Here is a 14,154-nt window from a genome sequence, read left to right on the forward strand (position 1 = left end):
TATGATAATATGTAAGATAAAGACCCAAATAGATATATAACGAAAGATAGATGGAGAGAGAGAAAGAGAGAGAGAGAGAGAGAGAGAGAGAGAGAGAGAGAGAGAGAGAGAGAGAGAGAGAGAGAGAGAGAGAGAGAGATTAAGAGAGTGAGAGTGAGTGACTGAGAAAGAGAGAAAGAGAGAGAGATTAAGAGAGTAAGAGTGAGTGACTGAGAAAGAGAGAAAAAGAGAGAGAGATTAAGAGAGTAAGAGTGAGTGACTGAGAAAGAGAGAAAAAGAGAGAGAGATAGTGAGAGAGATAGATTAAGAGTGTGTGAGTGAGAAAGAGAGAGAGAGATTAAGAGAGTAAAAATTAGTGACTGAGGAAGAGAGAAAAAGAGAGAGAGTGACAGTGAGAGAGAGAGAGATTAAGAGATTAAGAGTGATTGAGTGAGAAAGAGAGAGAGAGATTAAGAGAGTAAGAATGAGTGACTGAGAAAGAGAGAAAGAAAGAAAGAGAGAGAGAGAGAGATTAAGGGAGTAAGGGTGAGTGACTGAGAAAGAGAGAAAGAGAGAGAGAACAGGGAAAAAGAGATTAAGAGATAAGAGTCAGTGAGTGAGAAAGAGAGAGAGATTAAGAGAGTACGAGTGAGTGACTGAGAAAGAGAGAAAGAGAGAAAGAGAGAGAGAGAGAGGGAGAGAGAGAGTGACAGTGAGAGAGAGAGAGAGATTAAGAGATTAAGAGTGATTGAGTGAGAAAGAGAGAGAGAGATTAAGAGAGTAAGAATGAGTGACTGAGAAAGAGAGAAAGAGAGAGAGAGAGAGAGAGAGAGAGAGAGAGAGAGAGAGAGAGAGAGAGAGAGAGAGAGAGAGAGAGACAGACAGACAGACAGAGAGAGGGAGAGAGAGTAATTAAGTGTGAGTGAGTGAGTGAGAAGGAGAAAGATCGAGATTGGGAGAGAGAGAGAGGGAGAGACAGTGAGGGAGAGAAAAAGAGAGGGTGAGAAGGAGAGAAAGAAATGTTTTAAACTAAACGAATTACAAGTTCATCTCTCCACACGGGATCAAGAAAAAGATATAAATGGAGCGAGAGGACAAGAAAAAAATATGAGTAAGAAAGATAGACAAAAAAGAAATAAAACCACAGAAAAAAGATAGATTTAGAGATCATATATAAATATATTAGTAGATAATTTATAGATAAATATATAGACTCAAATAGAAGAGGGAGAGAGAGAATAGATAGATAAATAAATTGGTAGGTAGGTAGGTAGAGAGAAAGTGGGGAGAGGGAGAGAGAGAGAGAGAGTGAGTGAGTGAGAGGGAGAGAGAGATTGTGTGTATATGATTGAGAGACCGTTTCCCTATCCTGACTGATAGATAGAATCCAAAGATAATTTCAAGCAGAAAGATTATATCTAAAAATTATAGATAATACAAATTAGAGAGAGAGAGCACACGTCCGTCAAGCATACGAGAAATATAAAGAGTGAAAGGTACTATCAATTGAAATCATAAATAACATTGTGAAAGAGTTGGAGAGTTGGTTTTTACGACGTTCGAATTTTTTTTTTTAATTACTTTAAAACTTCGTCATAAAACCATCAAAAATGTACGTTGATAAGTATCTTGCCAAATAGAAATAGTTAAATTGATGGGTAGGACATAAATTGTCTTTTCCACAGTAGGCGTTTATTTTGCCAGATGCGTTTCGGTCTAATATAGACCATCTTCAGTGACTAAATAACAAAAATCAGACAAATTGTACACAAATTATATACAAGAAATTACATAATTAAATTTTATGTTAACTAATGATAAAGAATATACCAAAATGTAATAGTAATACGGAGAACTGCTTTAAATTTACCTACATTTTTTTTAAATAAAATAGTTTGACTGTTTGTTACATAATTGTAAGTTTAAAAGTGAATATCTGGACAACTATGCACCGCAACTAACAGGCCAATCCATAAAAGTTAAGCAGACCAAAATGATCAGCATCGTCCAAATTTTAAATAATTAAGTTTCCATTCTTAAAGGGTAACGCTTTTAAAAGCAAAATGATATATCTCAATTTAAAAAAACATTTAAAAATAATATAATAATCAAGAGGAAGCAAAACGTTTATGGATTATCATAAACTTTACCTGGTCTGTTGTTCACGTTTGATATTACATAATTTATGGATTATTTTATTCATACACAGGGACGACGTTAAAATGCCAGCGTATGTTAGTACCTATTTTTTTTTGTAACAATAAATAACTAGGTACCGTTATTACGTTTTTTGCTCATAATGTTCTTCTGAAACACGCTAGGCAGTCATTGTATTATTTTCTTAGCGTTAGTTATTAATTAATTATAGGTATAAGCCAGGATTTTTTCTCTAGTTCTAATGAAGAGGAAAAAATTCGAATCGATTGAATAATGACGCATTTTATGTCTTACAGTTCTTCTGGCAAACAAGGACATTCCTTCACTGTCTTTGGTTTTTTCAGTATGCCGAAAAACCACAAAGGTCTGAGCAAGGTACAGTTAATCGAAATATATTGGGTTGTACAATAAGCCAGTTGAGTTGCTCAGTAATTAGATTTTATACTTCTTTGTTTTGAAAATAATGTTTATTTGGTCATTCATTTCAGTTTCGTTCAAGATCTCATATTTTTACAAGGAATTTTAATAATAACTTGGACTGAACTGTCTTTTTTGATCATTTAATGGTTTTTTTATTACTGCTGTTACTGTTAAAAAAACGCCATATAAAACTGTTAGGTGAATTTCGGATGGTGATGATGCTTTAGAAAATAAGCACCTTCTGTAAGTGGTTTGCTAGGTGCAGAAGAGGAAACTTTGATTTAGAAGACATTAAGGCTCTGGTCGTCTGCAGAAGTACCTAAGATACCAATCAAGCGTCTCAACTTATCAGTGAGCAGCATAAGCATGTTTATCGGGTCGGTATAGAAGTTCTTCTAAACGAGAAAAACCAGTAATGTCCATTTCCACCTAAGAAACGCTGTAAGCATTTAAAAAATATTACTGGAATGAAAAGTGGATCTTTTAGAATAATTTTCAGAAAAGAAAATCCTGGGGAAAACGCTGCTTCACAACCCAAAAGGCAGATTTCATCTTAAGAAGAACCGCCAAGTCAAACCATTAATGCCAGTATGTACCGGTTAAAATTACAACAATTCACTAAAAATTGGAATTGGATAATCCGGATAAGAAGATTGCTTTCCACCAGCATAACACTTCCCACCAGGTGTTTGCAGACGCAGCAGAAATTGTTGGAGCTTGACTAGAATATGTTTCCTACCCACCGTGTTTTTCTGACATCCAATTTTTACTTATTCTACGCTATGCGACACACCATTAATGCGCAAAGCTTCACTTAAGTCTGCATTAAATACATCGAGTAGTCCAGCGCTCAAAAACCCAACTCGTTCTGGGACAATGAACTAAAATTTTCTTTTCGGGGTCACTGATTACCAGTCTCTCTTTCTTCTCTGCGAATAAAATATCCCAACCTTCGAAAAGTGGCAATGGTTAATTTACTATTGATTAAATTTGTTTACAACAACCTGAAATTTTAATGGAATGTACAAACTAAAACGCTACGCACTTATTTTACGACCGGATAGTTCAATGGAGTGAATTATCAAAAATTTTTCAAGAAAACATCTAAAGTTTGACGTGTTCTCAACCAATAATTGCTAAAAGGTATCGGTTTTCAATATTCAAAAGAGGAAACCTCATGGATCATCTACTTTTTAGGTATTATTTGTTAAAAAATAAATATTTTTTTATTTCGATTATTTTTTACTATGTTTTAAATTCTACAATATATTGACATGTTTATATTTGTTTTACTTTTTAATTTAATTTATTACATGTTTATTTTCAGTTTTACAAAATACCATATGCAAGGTCCTTGCATGGAGTTGTGTGGCTAATGTGCACATATATTTTTAATCATTTTTGTTAAATTTTTAATAATTTTTTAAAATTAAAGATTAAACTGATCTATTTAAACATTTAAATGTTAGATCTAATACAGGACTTTGTATTTCTTATTTCATTGTATAATTTAATTTCAAAATTATAGGTGTGTGTATAAGTAGTTAATAAGTAAATGAATTAAATCATATTGAAACAGTTTATAATTAATTTCTCTTATCATTTTGTTAATTATTTTCAATAAATACTTATATTTATGTTTTGTAGAAGGTCTTGTTCTGTATTTTCGTGAATTTTGGCTAATTTTTTTTTTATTATCGGTAATTTGATTTTACATTCAATTCCTCTTGTAAAAAATTTATTCGAAGTAATTTACCTTTTTACATAAATGGTCTAATAATGTACATAAATTTTTTACATAGATGATTATTCAGAAAAAGTGAGATGCGATCTGTGTGATGTACGTTTTAGAAAAACATTTTCTTTATCGTGCCAACGTTTCGATCTTTATTGAGATCATCTTCAGGGCCTGGGATTTACAAACATTGTTTACATTTAACAAATACATTTAGGATGTGGAAAAGTGAATTTATACAATGCAAAAAAATATTTTTTTATATTCAATGAAGGTATTTCTTTCTATTATTTCACCACACATTTTTACATAAATTGACAAATGCTATAAACTACTATTTCTCCAAATAATTATTTTGATACATATTTGATTTTTTTTGTGTTACTTCTTTAGGCAACTTTTTTGTAGGATATATCTATATGTACTCCTAAATTGCAATACCGATTGGAAAAGGATTGTATATATTAATTTTTTTGTTTTAATTGGGAATCCTTTTATTCGGTTTATCATATACATGAATTGTCTTAGTTTATCACATAAATATTCTATATTTATTCTATTTCATGTGATTTCCCATGATTATCCCAAGGTATTTAAACTCATCTACGTTAATAGGAGAAGCGTCTGGATTTGGATGCGTTTTACGACAATTATGGTCTGTTACTGAGGATGACGGCGCTTTCCGGTCCAAAGTACGTCGTACTTGGTTGCTTTATTTTTTCATTACATGAAACATTTGTAACAACCGTGACCACCTACATGGTAACATTCGACGAAACTTTATTCTTCGAGAACATGGGCAGCGCTCTTATAATAACGGCCATCACAATAATCGCATTTACTTTTCTTCATCATAAAGATAAATTCGAATTTATCTGGAGGTAAGTAATTTTGCTGAAAGAAAGATCTTTATTTTTACTCCGTTTATTTCAGCGCTCTTGGAAGCAAGAGGCACCAGTACGAAGTGGACAATGAGACAAAATTTTACATAGAAAAAATACGTCAGAGGAGCAGCAGGGAGAAGAAGTACTCTCCGAAACTCTTCATTGTTCTTATGGTTTCAGCCTGCTTCGTTCAAATTTTTGTAAGATACCCTCTTGATACTTACTTGAACGGTTACGAAAAGTACGGAAGGTTCAGCGAGCTGCTTCCGAAATATGTGGTCGGCGGTGTTCCAATTCCGTTTTGGTACTATTTTGACACCAAGGTCAGCGACGCAGCCTACTACATAGCGGTCGGTCGCGAAGTTGTATTTTTTGTTTTTATGACAAGCATCGTAATCGCTTCAGACTGCTCATTTATGTGCGTAGCTTACGAAATCTGCACGGAGTTTCAGGTCAATTAACACACTTTTTATTTAATTAAAATTGGTTTCAATGTTTTGTTTTCAATTCAGATACTTCAGTACGTACTGAAAAATCTTGTAGAAATTTCAAAATTGATGTGCAAGTCACAAGGAAAGGATTCACCGAAATACGAAGATATAAGTCCCGTATTGTTGTCACTTTTAAAATCTTCAATAAGACATCATCAGTTATTGTTACGGTATTACATAAAAAATTAAATCACCTTCATACAGTTGATATCATTTCAATATTTATTGCAGAATGGGTGTAACTTTGAAATTCATACATCGTCCTACACTCATATATTTGTTAGTCGCAATCAGCATACTTGTGGGGTCTTTCGGATTTTTATTACAATCGGTATTGTTGTTTTGTTTTTACTATATGATACCATTATGTGAGTTTACATGGGTATAAATATCACTTATAGTCGAAGGTGGCACTGGGAGCACAAATAGCAGGATGTGGCACGGCGATGGCAGCGATGTTCCACCTTCTAATTTTCTGCTGGTTCAGCGAAAAGATGAAAGTTTGCGTAAGCATTCATTTTTTTTATTAAAAATAATAAATAAATAAAAAACAAGAAAGGCAAATACAATCAACTCCCCATTGAAGTCATCACAGGTCGGCCACAACCTCTTTACGCCAAGTATAATGGACTACACGGCCATTTTGAAGAAAGAATTCGTTATTATACAAATGCGTTCGACGAAACCGACTGTTCTATCAGTCAGTATCAAAAGTGAATTGAATCTAGAAACTTTTGCAGGGGTAAATACTAAGGTAACTAAGAGTTATATTTTATAACACTATTAACATTTATTTTTCAGATAATGCAGACTGCTTATTCCTATTGCAATTTAATGGTGTCATCAAGCGAAAAACTATAGAAAAAAAGGAATGTACAAAATTCAGGATTTTACGTTATAACACAATTATGTTTCCTATTTAAAATAGTTTATATTTAGTATAAAAAAACAATAACTTATGTTACTGTACTCAATGAAAAACCGTTAATTTATTTCAATTAATTAAGGTTTTTAGTTGAGATAAAAAAAGTCAGTCTCACAAGCGGGATTCGAACCCATGACCTTCGCCTAAATACGCAGCTACTCTACCACTTGAGCTATCGTGACCTCGATCCGCTCGAACACCAACTCTCCATCTCAACCTCCAACCGTTCGAATTTTCCCTCCTGTTTGCCATTTTTCAATTTTTCGAAGTCAAGTCTCAAGTAGTAGAGAAGCGGCGTATTTAGCCGAAGATCGTGAGTTCGAATCCCGCTCGTGACACTGCCTTTTTTATCTCAACCGATACCTTTCATACATATTTATTACATTGACGACGAAAGCGTCCAAAATTGCCATCAACTTTTATATTCATTAATAAATAAACCTTACAAGTTTTATTGCTTCTGCTTGGTTTTTATAATAGAGTTAAAGAAAAAACTAAATTATCATACAATGATTCTCCTATCTTTCGACCTAATAGAGCCTTGGTTCTGGGGCAACTTTGTTAAGTCCTATTCGTACCTCACATACCTTCACCCCTCACCATGGTATACATAATGCAACTCATGGGCATACATAATGAATGGCTGAACTTGGAAATGTAATATAATAGCATATTCGGCTAGATACGCTATACATTTATTTTTCAGTTAATGCAGACTGATTATTCCTACTGTAATTTAACGGTGTCATCAAGCGAAAAACTATAGAAAAAACGGAATTTACAAAATTTACGTTTTTACGTTATAACACAATTATGATTCCTATTCAAAATAGTTTAAACTTAGTATAAAAAAACAATAACTTATGTTACAGTATTCAATGAAAAACCGTTAATTTATTTCAATTAATTAAGGTTTTTAATTGAGATAAAAAAGTCACTGTCACGTGCGGGATTCGAACCCACGATCTTCGGCTAGTTACGCCATACATTTATTTTTCACTTAATGCAGACTGCTTATCTCAACCCCACCATTTGAATTTTCCCTCCTTTTTGCCATTTTCAAATGGTGGGGTTGAGATGGGAAGTTACTGTCTGAGTGGATCGAGGTCACGATACCTCAAGTGGTAGAGCAGTGGCGTATCTAGCACGAGATCGTGAGTTCGAATCCCGCTCGTGACACTGACTTTTTATCTCAACTAAAAACCTTAATTAATTTAAAGATATTAATTGGTCAAGTGGACCACAAATCTAGTGGACTTTAGTGTTGTATTAAGGTTTGGTAAAATTTCTATCGTTATCTCTCCACCACACATTTGTAATATTATTTTAATTTCATTGCAATCACATAGTAACTACTATCGTTGGCTGTAAGTGTGATTAAATTATTCTAAATTCTGTGTTGGAGAGCCTCGAAAAAAAAAAAATTAATGATTTGCAAGGCCCATGCTGTTATGTGTCTCCCAGATGCCACAAGTAACACCAACATAAAGTGCATACAAATAATTCAAACCAAGCTTTCAAGGTTAATATCAATGAGCACTAGTATAAACTAGATGTATGAAATTTTAAACATCCGTTACATTAAGGAGGATGTGTAGAGATTAGTGACCGTTAATCAATAGTTAGCCAGATATCGTGAGATGCGGTCGGGTGTGATGTAGGTTTCAGAAAAACATTTTCTTTATCGTGCCAACGTTTCGATCTTTTATTGAGATCAACTTCAGGGCCCGGGATTTACAAACAATGTTTACACTTCTCAACACGACACGCAAGGATGGCACAATTACACAGAAGACAAACACTTTGAGTGAGTAAAAATACTTTGATTGAATATAAAAATATATTTTGCATTGTATAAATTCACTTTTCCATATCCTAAATGTATTTGTTAAATAGAAACATTATTTGTAAATCCCAGGCCCTGAAGATGATCTCAATAAAAGAACGAAACGTTGGCACGATAAAGAAAATGTTTTTCTTTTTAAAAAGCAACCAGCTCTTTTTTTTCACGTAGCACTGAGGTTTAATAATAGTGTTGTCACTTTGTTTCCTAAGTCTGTTCTGCAAAAAATGTATTTTATCTTATTGTGAGTGGTTCTTCTAAAAACATTTTGACCACCGCTTCATTTATTAATTTTCGTAAATACATATAAAATCTTCTCCGGCTAATCTCACAGGGTCTTTCTGTCGGCCTCTCTCTCTCTCTCTCAATCTCTCTATCTATCTATCTATCTATCTATCTATCTATCTATCTATTTCTATCTCTCTCTCTCACTCTCTCTCTCTCTTTCTTCCTCCCTCCCTCTCTTTTCCGATTGCTGTTATGGTGCAAAATATAAACTTGTAAGTTCAACTTACTCTCATTTTACACATTTAGCTCATTGTTAATTTTACAATAATTTGTTATTTCTATTTTATGTCTGTTGCAACTATAAACAAATATTATAATTGTATTTACACGTTAAGTTTAAAAATAGTCCTAGAGACCTACATAACTTTTACGTGCATTTCAATAAATAAATCGTTAATCAATCAATCAATCTCTCTCTCTCTCTTCATATTTTCTATCGATCTGCTTATCTATCTCTGTTCCATTTTCGCCTTCTATGCTTTGTTTTTTGACAATATTTATTTAACCTTTCAGTCACTTTCACTTGTTATTTATTTATACAAATTACCTTCATCCTTATATATTTTTCTTTCCTTTCTGCAGAATAATAGAAACCAAATAAATAGGTACATTCTTTTATTTGATTTATTCACCTTGTTTCAAGTACTATCATACTGTGTATTTTCAGTGGTGAGCGAATGATAAGATTCGGAGGCCAAATACGTTTTTGATTTTTATTTAAAACTACAATACTATTTTTGGTTTGGTATTTCAAAAAATCATTTTCACGTATTGGTGTTTTTACACCAACTGGATTTGATGATCTACTGGAAATTGTGTTGTATGGTAACACTAAATTCATAGTAAATGAAACCGACACTAGCGGGATCAGCTGTCAAAATATTTTACGTAAAACTTTCACCATAGCTGTTTTTATTTTTTTTTTTAATTGTAGTAAAGTTGCAAGTAAAAAGTTAAGTTCTCGCACTCTTTCTTTTTCCCTCTTCGATATTTATTTTTATATTACAACTATTTATTTGTTTTTTGTTTTGGTTAATTAACATTTACAATAGATTTTTAGTTTTTATATGTATTTATCAGTTTTCTTTAATTGTACACATTTGGTCGAAATAAAATGTAGTATATACTTCTGAAGGTATATTAACAAAATGAGTTTCTCTGAAAAAGTCAACTGGATATTTTCTGGCTTCTATTTTCTAGGTAGCTTTATTATTTACGTTTTGTTTTGTATTCCCGTTGAGTACGAAGAACATATAAAATATTGACTATGAAAGAGCACACGGTCGATAGAATCTGGTCGCTGGACTTTATTTAAACCACGTAATTTGAGGGACACAATGTTTTAATAATAAATACTACCTTAGATGACACCTGGATAAGCGAAAATAGCGTCAAATAGTAGATTATTAGGAAATACTTAAATGAATAAATACCTCCAGGTATCATCTTTTTCCGCGTGAAAAATAGTATGTCAAGTACAACCTGCGCAAAATATTTGATATGGTGATTTGAATTTTCTATCGTATAAAAAGGAGTTTCCATATTTACAAGATAGCATTTTACCAAATACGTTTTGGTTGGTTGAGGAGGCTAATAGGCTTTTTACACTGCGTCTGTAAAGGCTGCTTATTCCCTCCGTAGTTTTAACAATGTTTGGCCTATAATGTTTACACATTTTCAGTAGCATATAATTTATTCTTGTTTTTCTTACCATTAGCTGATGTAAAATTGTACTCAATATACCCCGTAGGCCGTCTTCTACACGTCTTGCTACGCAAAGTTTCTTCCAATTTACGAGCATGAACTGGAATCGTAATCCTCAGTCTTGTCTCGCCATATTCTTGTAGAACTGTCGCTTAAATACTGCGGTTTCTTGTGTGTCAAAACCTATCTAGACTATCTTCTGCCACTCCCAACATTTTCGTATGTATGATGAACTGACAATGTTATTTTTAAACAAATTTACCAGTTAAATACTTTAAATGTCAACAGAATAAACATTACAGATAGATTTGCTCGGATTGGTAAAAATTTTTTGCACGGTGTCCTTAATTTTGCTTTTCATTGTTAGTGACTTGAAACCTCATTGTTGGGCCTTCACATCAGCACATATTGTAATAAGTAGTGTGATTTCCTTCTCATTTTGCTAGAATCAAGTGTACCTTTTTCTCTTTTCCAAATGCCTCCAGTTAACAGATTTGAAATTAACCTGAATTTGTCTGGTCTTTGCTGGAATAAAGACTAAGTACTTTAGGCATGACATTTTTGAATAACTGTAATCTACTACGTGCCTTATGATGGACAATATGCTATGGCATCCATATTGTTGAGAGTTACGTGCTAATTATTGATTTATTGATTGATTAATTATTGAATTATTGATATATTGAGCATTGATTTGCGCACGAATACATGAATAGAAACATTTTCCTATTTAGGCCTTCACAGAACCAATAAAATATAAATTGCGGTTTCACAATTTTTACATGCCTATGACTTGGGTGTTTATTCAAGCAGACATTTTTAAGAACGTTTAACCTGATCAATTTGGAAATTGCACAACCTGATGTCAGAGAAGATTACTATCTTTTTACCTTTCATACTTTGAATTTTATTCTTCTTATGGCAATTATAAATTTATGTTGGCTGTTAGTCATTTATCACATTATAAGTTCCAAGTTTCTCTCGAAGTGCTAATTGATTAATCGAGGTTGCTTATAAGAGCCCTTCCTTGATTCTTATGAACAACTGATCTTGCTGCTGGGCAAACATCTGTTATAGGTGCTTTATAATAACATATCCAAGGTAGCAATCAGCTGTGGCACAGAGTTTTAAAACGGACAACATTGGTAAGATTTTTGTCTGAGAATTGCATGTGCCAATATGTCTGCTTCCTCTTGAACCAAGTAGGCACGTCTCTGCCTCCCAATTGCCCATCTTCTTTAAGTCGTAATTATGAGTAAAAAATGAGTGATATGGAGGCCAATAATTTTCCTGAAACCTGCAGAAAGAGAAAGAAAGAAAGTGTGAGAGAGAGAGAAAGAGATAACGAGAGAGTAGTTCTCCTGCTTTTGAGAGATGTATAAATTTCTTAGCTTGCTCACATCTTGTGTTTGTATAGTGCTTGAGTTGATCTTGCCGCTGGGCAAACATCTGTTATAGGTGCTTTATAGTAACATATCCAAGGTAGCAGTCAGCAGTGGCACAGAATTTTAAAACGGACAACATTGGTACGTTTTTCGTCTGAGAATTGCATGTGGCAATGTGTCTGCTTCGTTTGGACAGAGTAGGCACGAGTATGTCTCTTCTTTGCTTCTTTGCGTCGTAGTTAAGAGGGAAATAAGGGAAATAAAGGGCTATAATTATCCTCAGGCCTGCTGGGAGAGGAAGAAAGAGACAGGAGAGAGGGAGTGAGGGAAAGAGAGTGAGTAGTTCCTGCGTCTTCTTTTCTGAGAGATGTATAAATTTCATAGCTTGCTCACATCTTGTTTTTGTCCATGCTTGAGTTTTTCTTTCTCAAGCCAATTATTTAAGTTTACGTTAAGCAAACATTCTGGTGCATATTATTGTCGTTCTGGTACCATGGGAGTAATGGCTGTTAATGTTTTGGCTAGTTGTTCAGCCTGTTCATTTCCTTCAAAACATTCATGTCCGGGAACCTTCTTTAAGGTAAACTCGTTGTCATGGAGCCATTAGGCAATTTAGGCAATCCTTTATAGTTGCCTAACAGTCTGAGTGCATGAAATTCTGCGCACCTTTCATATTTATCTTTATTAACTGTGAGCATAGAGTTGTGTTGAATGGACCTCCGCTTGGAATAGTAACACCTCCAAGGAAGTAATTTGTGAAGTCCCTGTGAAGTATGTGAAATAAAAATTCTATAATTGAAACATGACTACAGCTAATTATCTATTATTATCAGTGTTGGTGTTTTTTGTGGTTTATGTACAATTAACACAGATCACACTTTCGTGCATGAAGATATATGCTTGAACAACCGAATTGAACAACCGATCTTGCTCCCGGTTAAATAACTGTAGGGGTGATAGGTTTAGTAACATCTCGGAGGTAGCAGTCGGCGTATAGATAGAAAATAATAATAAAAACGAAATAAAAATATTTATTTTCATATTCTATACTTTGTTACTCTTTGACGAATTTAAAATCTGATTACGCCGTCGCTTTCAGTGTAAAAAATTCTTTAGAATAGTGGGTAAAAAAGTAACCGTTCTCATTAAAATTTGAAATTGTTCTAGCTCTGAAGTATCTTGAAAAAAGTATCTTTAAAAAAAATTAAAATCAGACTGAAAAATGTTAAGTACGAATTATATTATTATAATATTATCTATTACTAGTTATAAATAAAATTTTGTTTTAATTATTTACAGTCTATATCTCTTGGAAGAGCACTTTATGAATCAAATTGGATAAAATACAGCTCTTTCTCAATCTGGAAATGATGATAATTGTTGAAAGATCAAAAAGGCCTATCACACTTTCTGCTGGTGGATTTTCTGAATTGAATCTGGAGATGTTTCCAGCCGTATGGATTTCTTACGCTACTTACTAAAAATTAACAAACCATCAAGTCAAACTCTAATTTGACTTCATTTTTCAGATTATCAATTCTGCATTTGGCTACTTCAACTTCTTAAAGGCTATGTCCTAAATGTTTTCCTTGGGTGAAGCATTCTAAGTAAAAACGGATCAACGGAAAGACGACCTGAGAACCAAAAATAGACCATTTTATTTCACTTTACAACATTTCATACAATGGCAGTGTCAAAACATCAATAGTTGTAGAATTCTTTCTAGAACTTTATTTCTTCGTTCATTCTAGAAATCTCTAGAAACGCAAGTTCAACAATATTCGGTATAAAATGTCATCATATTATACAATGTCAGATGTATTAAAAGAATGCAAAAATATTGCACTACGTTAACAGTAGAGTCAATATTTTGTAAACTAAAAAACAATGGTGATATCAGTAAATAAATAAATTGAGAGTAATATTACAAAATTAATTGTCTAGCAGTAGGAGGTCTGAGCTATCGACAGTTTGGCCATTTCAGTTCTAAGAAATGCCGTTTTCAACCTAAACATATAATCACACACTAATTTTTCATAAATATATATTTTATTGTGTAAATACCATTCAAAAACCTCTATGTTTACTATAGAGACAACTTAACTACAAATTGAGACAACATAAAATATATTTGACCTTACTATGAATGTAGAAAAGAAATATGTTGTGGAACAAAAGCCAACGGAAAACACCGTTGTTCTATCCAAACATCGGACCAAGGACTCGCAGCAACCAAGCACAAATACTGAAAAGGGTGGCTACGACGTGAAGTCAAGGTGACACACTTCATTTTTTGAGAACACATCTAGCACCATACCTACAGGACAACTTATATAGCATATT

The 14,154-nt window shown here is 33.3% G+C and overlaps 1 protein-coding gene across 1 annotated transcript; it reads left to right on the top strand.

Moving 5' to 3' along the window:
* Nucleotides 1–2,482: 2,482 nt before the first annotated feature.
* LOC106662066 lies at nucleotides 2,483–6,554 on the top strand. Its single transcript, XM_014385871.2, has 8 exons — nucleotides 2,483–2,511; nucleotides 4,907–5,172; nucleotides 5,225–5,627; nucleotides 5,688–5,836; nucleotides 5,898–5,997; nucleotides 6,068–6,172; nucleotides 6,253–6,408; nucleotides 6,468–6,554. The coding sequence occupies exons 2-8, from the start codon at nucleotides 4,961–4,963 to the stop codon at nucleotides 6,525–6,527; spliced, it is 1,185 nt and encodes a 394-aa protein (XP_014241357.1). The 5' UTR covers nucleotides 2,483–2,511; nucleotides 4,907–4,960; the 3' UTR covers nucleotides 6,528–6,554.
* The last annotated feature ends 7,600 nt before the right edge of the window (nucleotides 6,555–14,154 follow it).

Source organism: Cimex lectularius, unplaced genomic scaffold, assembly GCF_000648675.2.
Source record: "Cimex lectularius strain Harlan isolate CLEC.00 unplaced genomic scaffold, Clec_2.1 scaffold51, whole genome shotgun sequence".
NCBI classification, from domain to species: Eukaryota; Metazoa; Arthropoda; class Insecta; order Hemiptera; family Cimicidae; genus Cimex; species Cimex lectularius.

What these genes read in the sequence shown, in the direction of transcription:
- LOC106662066 (XM_014385871.2), top strand. Translation starts at nt 4,961, where the DNA reads ATGACGGCGCTTTCCGGTCCAAAGTACGTCGTACTTGGTTGCTTTATT. An exon ending in AAATCTGCACGGAGTTTCAG is followed by an intron (nt 5,628 to 5,687) that starts GTCAATTAACAC and finishes TTTTCAATTCAG; the next exon opens with ATACTTCAGTACGTACTGAA. An exon ending in TCGGATTTTTATTACAATCG is followed by an intron (nt 5,998 to 6,067) that starts GTATTGTTGTTT and finishes TATCACTTATAG; the next exon opens with TCGAAGGTGGCACTGGGAGC.